This window comes from Girardinichthys multiradiatus, chromosome 6 (genome assembly GCF_021462225.1).
Source record: "Girardinichthys multiradiatus isolate DD_20200921_A chromosome 6, DD_fGirMul_XY1, whole genome shotgun sequence".
Lineage (NCBI taxonomy): Eukaryota > Metazoa > Chordata > Actinopteri > Cyprinodontiformes > Goodeidae > Girardinichthys > Girardinichthys multiradiatus.
Genome location: NC_061799.1, coordinates 36042873 through 36051231, shown reverse-complemented (window position 1 = coordinate 36051231; position 8359 = coordinate 36042873). Strand labels below are relative to the sequence as shown.

General features: G+C 37.8%; 1 protein-coding gene across 2 annotated transcripts; it reads left to right on the top strand.

Annotated features, from left to right (window-relative positions):
• The first annotated feature begins 124 nt into the window (after nt 1-124).
• LOC124869493 (transmembrane protein 14C-like) lies at nt 125-6623 on the top strand. 2 transcript variants are annotated; one of them, XM_047367358.1, is made up of 5 exons: nt 125-278; nt 577-675; nt 2654-2755; nt 2834-2921; nt 3003-3148. In XM_047367358.1, exons 2-5 carry the CDS (start codon nt 606-608, stop codon nt 3061-3063), a joined length of 321 nt encoding a protein of 106 aa, XP_047223314.1. In that variant the 5' UTR covers nt 125-278; nt 577-605; the 3' UTR covers nt 3064-3148. The 2 variants fall into 2 exon arrangements, with proteins under 2 accessions (XP_047223314.1, XP_047223315.1); XM_047367359.1 differs by lacking the exon at nt 125-278 and adding an exon at nt 4548-6623 and having other exon boundaries at nt 317-675; nt 3003-3082.
• Nucleotides 6624-8359: the final 1736 nt, after the last annotated feature.

The window sequence follows — 8359 nt, the reverse complement described above, 5'->3', positions numbered from 1 at the left end:
TACTGTCCCATTCAAACATTTGCATTTTGCATTATGTTACCAAATATTGAACAGGTGATGATTTTCTTGTAAAAATAGTTTTTACGAAATTTTACGACGCTTTTGAAAAACTAAAGACGGCTTGTTTAAATTTCAATAAATCAAAATATACAAGGTTACAGTTACAACATGAGTGCAGTCTGTCAGGTTTTATTTTGAAAGCGGCGAATTTCAGTTAAGCCGGAAGTGTTTGGACGAAAGTTACCAAATGACGAACTAGTGAGGATTTTCTTGCAAATGTAATTTCTACAAATTTGATATTGCTGTTATTAAGCTAAGGACGGTTTGTTTAAATTTTAGTCAATCAAAATTGATATAAGGTTACAATTACCAGGCGAGTGCACTCTGTCAGATCTTTTATTTTGAAATGGGTTAACTTCCGTTAAGGCGTAAACTACCAACTGGTAAAATTTTCTTGTAATTGTAGGGGCTCTATGCAGTTTTACGTAGCCGTTTGTGAACTAAGGATAGTTTGCCAATAAAGACAAAGTTTGGGTAGCTTATCTTGTCAGAATTTATTGCTCTGTTCGAATTTAGCTCCGTAAAGCGGAACTTGGCTGTTAATCATGGACTGGATTGGCTTCAGCTATGCTCTGTTTGTGTCAGCAGGAGGAGTCATAGGTTATGCTAAAGCAGGTAGGCCTTTTAATCGTTATATTAAGCAGACATCACGTTTTAGTTAAACTATTCTTGGTGGGAGAAATTAATGTGAAAACACTGCTTTTAAAATATTTTACACAATATCCCTGCAGTTCTAAGTTCTTATAGTACACAATTTATCAGTCTGGTTTAAACTTAAAATTCAAAGAGGATGTTGACAAGAAACAACTAAATCTTGTGTTTCCCCCTTTGATTCATCTGTAAAAGGAAAACTCTAAGTAAATCTATAGCTACAAAATCCAAAGTTTTAAAGCCGCCCCTTTGTTTACATTTTCCTTCCAAATAGCCAGATTTTCGTATAATTCTTTTAAAGTAGTCTTTGTAAATAGTTTTCTGAACTTTCAGATGGATTTTCAAAGTTTTTCTATGAAGTTTGGTGGCTTTTCCTTCCAAAATCAATAGTAAATGATTTCATTTACTAAGAGAGAAAAGCTATTCAGTGTGAAAAGGGTCCCCTCCCTTGATAAATCATGAATTTATAGTGATTTTCCACAATTATTTGGTTCAAATTAAATCGCTACTCCCAGGCCTAATTAAGGCCTGACAAATATAATGAAGAACTGACATAAATAGTACTTGTCTGACAGCATGAATTAGGCTAGAAGATATCAAAAAGACACACATCATGCTCCGATCCGAAGAAATTTAAGAACAGATAAAAACAAGTTCTTGAACTTTTATCAGTATGCAAATTGCTAGAGAACCACACTGAGGGGTATTATCCATAAAAGGTGAAAACAGTGGTTGTACAATGGTGAACCTTCACAGGAGTGGCCGTACTGCCAAAATGACTCCCAAAGAGCAAATTGAGGACAATAAAACCCAGAACATCTAAAGCACTGCTCACTTGTCAATTCATGATTCAGTAATTGGAGACAGGGTAAAAATCTAATCCAAGGTGGTGTTCCAAAGCCAAGACCTCTGGTGACAAAAGAGAACACAAAGACCCATCTCAAGTTTGCCAGAAACAACCAAATTCAAAACAAATTTTGCTACCAATAAGTGGTCCACAAACCTCAATGCTATTAATGGCAAAGGCTTGATGCCAGTTGTTGCTGATTGGCACAACCAGTCATTAACTTTTAGGGGCTGTTCATTTTTCACATAGTTGGTTTGAATTGTCTTTTCCCCTCAAAATAAATCATTTGAAAACTCTCATTATTTACTTAGGTTATCTTTACCCAATATAAAAATGTGTTTGATGATTAGAAACATTTGAAAGTGACAAAAAAAAAAGCAAAAAACTGAAGAAATCTGTGAATATTTTTGCACTTTTCCATTTTTTTCCCCTGTAGACAGACTGTTTCTAAAGCCATGTCTTAAGCAACTATTAAAGACCCGTTAAAGGATAAGAGATGCATCATCCTTCCGTTGATCATCTACTGCAAGTTTTTAGCTAATAGCTCTTTGAGTATCACCTTCTTGGTGCTAAATATTATTTTTGTTATTTTTCTTACATTCAGCTAAATAAATGGAAACTAAATGTGTCCTTTGAGACTGGCTGCTTGTAACAAAGTGACTAAAATTATGAAATCTGGCAGCAGTTGGTTAAGATGAATTTTATTTAACAGGTATCAGAATAAAGGGTATGGAATCCAAACCACACTTTTCAGATTTTTAGCTGTATAAAAATTTGGAAAATCATTCACAATTTTGCTTCCACTTTAAAATGATGCACTGTGATACTTCTGCAAGGCAGACTATCTGTTGAAGCAACACTGGTTTCATCCCTTAAATTCAGTTGCTTAAAGGCGGGGGCATTTCTTATAAGGTGGATCAAAAATGTAATCCATTAACCTTCAGAAAGCCTGAAGAAGAAAAATACTCAGGAGGTTTCAACAAAGCCTTAATTGCAGAACAGAAAATGCAAAGACTTTGCAGAACAGAACATTCTGTATATTATTTTCTTCAAAACCAGGGTTGGCACAAACATGACTTTACCGCCCCCCTACAGGCAGCGTCACCTCTCTGGTCGCCGGTCTCCTGTTCGGCCTGTCGGCTGCTGTCGGGGCCTATCTGGCGTCTCAGAATCCCAGGAACGTGTGGCTTTCTCTGGGTGAGTTTGCTCACTTTGTTCAACTAAAGGTGACGACAGCAGCTATTATCTACTCATCATGTTTGTCTGTACATGCAGGCACCGCGGGAACTTTAGCTGTGGTGATGGGACTGAGGTTTCTGGACTCCCGGAAGTTCATGCCGGCTGGTTTAATGACTTTAGTGAGGTAATGTTGCCTCCCCTGTTCTCTGCTGAGGGATACAAACATTTTTCAAAATGATGTGATTATTTTAATGTTTGTTTTTAGTGTGCTGATGCTGGTGAAGATCATCGTTGGAATGCTGAAGTTGAGACCACACAAATCCTGAACTCATTTAAACTTTGAATGTAAATTGTAAAACATTCCCAGATGTACAGTTTTCTACAGTTTGCTGTAAAAAATGACTTGGCATATCTTGTTTATCTTTGTTTGAAAACTGTAAATTTGTTGTAAAAATGGTAAAGATACAGTGCCTTGCAAAAGTATTCAGCCCCCTTGAACTGGTCAACCTCTTGCCACATTTCAGGCTTCAAACATAAAGATATAAAATTCAAATATTTTGTGAAGAATCAACAAGTGGGACACAATCATGAAGTGGAATGAAATTTATTGGATGTGTCAAACTTTTTTAACAAATAAAAAACTGAAAAGTTGGGCGTGCAATATTATTTGGCCCCCTTGTGTTAATACTTTGTAGCGCCACCCTTTGCTGCAATTACAGCTGCAAGTCTCTTGGGGTTTGTCTCTATCAGTTTTTCACATCAAGAGACTGAAATTCTTGCCCATTCTTCCTTGCAAAACAGCTGGAGCTCAGTGAGGTTGGATGGAGAGCGTTCGTGAACAGCAGTCTTCAGCTCTTTCCACAGATTCTTGATTGGATTCAGGTCTGGACTTTGACTTGGCCATTCCAACACCTGGATACGTTTATTTGTGAATCATTCCATTGTAGATTTGGCTTTATGTTTTGGATCATTGTCTTGTTGGAAGATAAATCTCCGTCCCAGTCTCAGGTCTCTTGCAGGTTTTCTTCCAGAATGGTCCTGTATTTGGCCCCATCCATCTTCCCATCAATTTTGACCATCTTCTCTGTCCCTGCTGACGAAAAGCAGGCCCAAATCATGATATGATTGCTTGCACAGTGCTCTTGGGATGTTTAAAACTTGGGAAATCTTTTTGTATCCAAATCCAGCTTTAAACTTCTCCACAACAGTATCTCGGACCTGCCTGGTGTGTTCCTTGGTCTTCATGATGCTCTCTGGGCTTTGAACAGAACCCTGAGACTATCACAGAGCAGGTGCATTTATACGGAGACTTGATTACACACAGGTGGATTCTATTTATCATCATCAGTCATTTGGGACAACATTGGATCATTCAGAGATCCTCACTGAACGTCTGGAGTGAGTTTGCTGCACTGAAAGTAAAGGGGCCGAATAATGTTGCACGCCCCACTTTTCAGTTTTTTATTTGTTAAAAAAGTTTGACACATCCAATAAATTTCACTTCACGATTGTGTCCCACTTGTTGATTCTTCACAAAAATTAATTTTATATCTTTATGTTTGAAGCCTGAAATATGGCAAGAGGTTGAACAGTTCAAGGGTGCCGAGTACTTTCGCAAGGCACTGTAAAGTAAAGCTTTATTCAGTTCTCAGGTTTTATGTATAAAGACACTAAGAACAGCCTTTACCAAATGATAAATGTATTTTAATCTAACCTCAAGTGAGCAAAAACAAGTTAACTTTTTTTAAGATGATGCCTAAACAGAAAAAGCTGTTCGAAAAAACTAAGTACATCTTTGCTGCTTCCTCAGAATTTAGAAGCTGTGGAAGCTGTGAAACCCACAAACACGAAGGGAAGGATGGAAGAAAGGACAGAGTGAAGGATAGTCAAAATGTAGGACACAAAGGAAGGAAGGAAACAAGGAAGGAAGGAAAGAAAAGGAGCAAAACAAAGTCAGAGCACAAGGAATAAAGGAAGGAAGAACAAAGAAAGACAGAAGTTTATGAGAAAGGACGCAAAGAAAAAATGCAAAGGATGGACACAACATTTAGACAAAGGTATAAGGAATGAAAAACTGGAAAGGCAAATATTTCAACATACTTATCAAGACCACAAAATACTGAAATCCAATTCCAGACTTTTCCAGACTCAGTAGGAACCCTGAGCCAGTTTTCTGCCCTGGATCATTAAGCTGCCCTTTCACACAGTGCCAAGATGAAAAGTCATCAGCACTGACCTTAGAAAAGCAATTTTTGCTGACTACCAATATAAGAAGGGTTAAAAGGTCATTTCCAAACAATTCAAAGTCCATCATGCTACGGTTAAAAAGATGATTCACATTTGAAAAAAAACAAAACAATTGCTAATCCTTCAAAGGGGTGGATATCCCTGCAAATTCATCCCAAGGCCAGGACTGTGCAATACTCACAAACACACAAAAGCTCCACTTCAGACTCCACAGTGGTGAAGGGATGATGATTTGGGCTTGTTTGCAGCCAAAGGACACCTCACTCAACCATGTCATCTTCTATATACCAAAGTATTTAAGGGTAAAATGTTAAAACCATCATTCCGACAGCTGAATCTGAAAACCGGTTCATGCAAGCAATTAATCAATGCTGTGTAGGTCAAAAGTCTTCTACAACGATGTGGGAGACAAATAGTCATACTACATGCAACATGCATGTACTTACTTTCTCACACATCAGGTTTTTATTTTGATTTAGTTTTTATAGTGAAATAATTTTATAACCAGGTACATATAATTTTTTTTACTAGAGTTTAAATAAAACTCTAGAATTGTGTACTTTCTTTCAATCATGATCGCATAACTAAACAATTTGTAGAAAAAGAAACTCCTGCACAAAATCTTTGTTCGGTCGGAGCTTGCTGAAGGGCTACCAGTTGCCACCAGGACTATCGGTAGCCTCCATATTTGGCGGTCGAGTCCACTCGTCCGTGCACAAGCTGGAGGTTTGTGCTCCTGGAGGGACCCGACCTTCCTATAGCGCTGGGTCCAAGTATCTGAGGATGCAGGGACCTGTTCCTCCATCACTCCAACGCTAAATGAACAACAAACAGAAGGTATTACTGAAAACTTGTATTCTTTGCCGATTATTTGTACCTTCATTAGAAGATGAGGCTTGGTTTAAGTGCAGTCTGCTTGCAGATGTTTTGGTTTTATGGTCAGTTCTAAGATCAGCCGTCGGTGACAGATCCACTAAAGCAGGAGCAAAAGGATAGAGATAAAAAAATATATTTTCTAACTCAGTTTACAAACAAAAAACCCTGATCCTCTGATTTATTTGGTGACTCAACAGCTGAAGTGACTTCTATGGGTGCCAGAATGATCTTCTGCCTGTCTGCTCCTATCTCTGCCTTCTGCAAAGGGTACTCAAACGTCTTGGGGTTGATCTGAAACGAATCTGACAAAAACACAAAATAAAATTAGCCTTAGTTTTATAGTCGACCTGCTGATTTTACCAGAAACATTCTAAAACAGGATACCTTTAGAAACCTGACGATTCTCTGGACTCCTTTCTTTGAGAGGCTGCATATGGACAATATTAGGAAGAATTTAATCTGAAATCAAATCACAAACAAGGTAGGAGGATAAAATGGTTCATTTAAAGCTTTACCAGTGAGAAAAAACATGTTTTTGTGCCAAAGCTATAAATGCAGGTTTAGTATAGACCAAAATGTTAAAAACTCTTAAGAGGAAAGGTATTCACACCCCTTGAACCTTTTAACATTTTGTCATGTTTTAACTACATACTTTCAAATTGTATTGGGATTTTATGTGATTGAAAATTGTGAAGCTCAAGGAAAAAGATAAATGGTTTTTAAGATTTTTTTTCCAAAAGAAATCTTTTAGGTGTGCTGTTGATTTTTCCTCCCTTTTTACTCTGATATCAATACCCTTCATAAGCCACCTAATTAGTTAGCAGAGTTCAACTGTGTGTCATTTTATCTCGGTATAAATACAACCATTCTGTAAAACAAACTAACACCGTGCATCACTCATAAGGAAACATGGTAGAGACAGCATCATGCTGTGGGTGTGCTTTTCTTCAGCAGGGATGGGAAAGCTGGTCTGACTTGCTGGGGAGATTAATGGAGTTAAATACAAGATGATCCTGGAAGAAGACTTGAGGCTGGGACAGAGGTTCACCTTTCAGCAGGACAATGGTAATAATTACACAGCCAGAGCAACAATAGGATGGCTTATATCAACGCATATTCATGTGTTAGAATTTTCACAATTTATGTGATTTACATACTGCAAAAGAAGAATCTGAAGAGTACTTTTGTCTTCTTTTAAAAAGCTTAAAGGAGAGCTTTTCTTTACCTGTAGCCCGATGAATGTGCTGGCCATGTGTTCTTGTTAACATGGAGCAGCTCTGCTTCTTGACTTCCCACAGAAAAATAAAGACTTCTTGGATTTACACCTGAAAAAACACCTCAGAATCAACGTGATGTATCCAATGTAGAGATGTTGTAAGATAACCTGCTGTCAGGCCACTGAAATCTTGTATTTCATTTAGTGTTTAGCTAATTATATCCTGCACAGTATTTAAATTTTTATCTGTGCTTCAAAATGTTTTTTTGATGCCATGAGTCACTGTTACAGAGGTGAGGATGCAAAAAGGACACATTTTAACTTTTGCAGCAAGTATTTTGATGGTCAGTAACATTTTGGGACGCTAACTATAGTTTGTTTGAGGGTTTATTTTTAGTGCAACACTTTGTGACATCTTGTGACTGCTCCGCCTGTTTCAAGGGGGAGAAGTTCAGGTGTGGTTGTGTGCATGCTGACCCGCCACTCGGATAAAATAATGAAGTTAAAAGAAGCAAAACTGTAGCCCGCATTGCCATGCAACCCAAGGGACTGAAGAGGCTACCAAGCAACATCTAAGGGTTACAGAACTGATAATAATAGTAAGAAGAAGAAGAAAAAAAATTAACAAGAAGAAGAAGAATTCCTAAATACCGATGTGGCCTAATCTTTTTTCTGCAAGGATTTATTACTCTCAAAGCCACAACTTAAGAAGGTTAATCCGAAACATAATCATTTTAATTATGAATTGTAATTAAAAGCAAAGATCAAACATAACCTGGCACGTATCTGGACTGGCAGAGGTAGTGTTGCTTGGCAGACTTTGTGGACTCAGCTCTGTTCAGCCCCATACTGCTCTGGAAATTTACTCCTAAGTTGTTCTTTGACCCTGAAAATCTAAAAATCAAATTAAAAAGAAAAACGTTGAATTGAGAGTCAAATGAAATGTATAAAGCTGGTTTTGAAACAGGGTTTTATGACGGTTCTCTAGATAAAGACGCTGTTTGACAGTTAAGGACCCAGATGAAGTGGTGAAAATGAAATAAAACTGCATGTGGTGAAAGGTCATTAAAACATAGGTTCAAATGTTAAGAAAACCGGTACAGTGCTGCATACAAGCATACATGTGCTATGATTCAGAGTGGAATAAATTGCACATAAGGATCCCAGCCTGATGCAAACACACACAATGTGACTATCAAGTTCTGGTATTGCTGACTGCTGACCTTACTTACTGTTCTGCCTGTTGCATGCTCTGGAAACTGCCTGGGAGCACTATCGCTCCA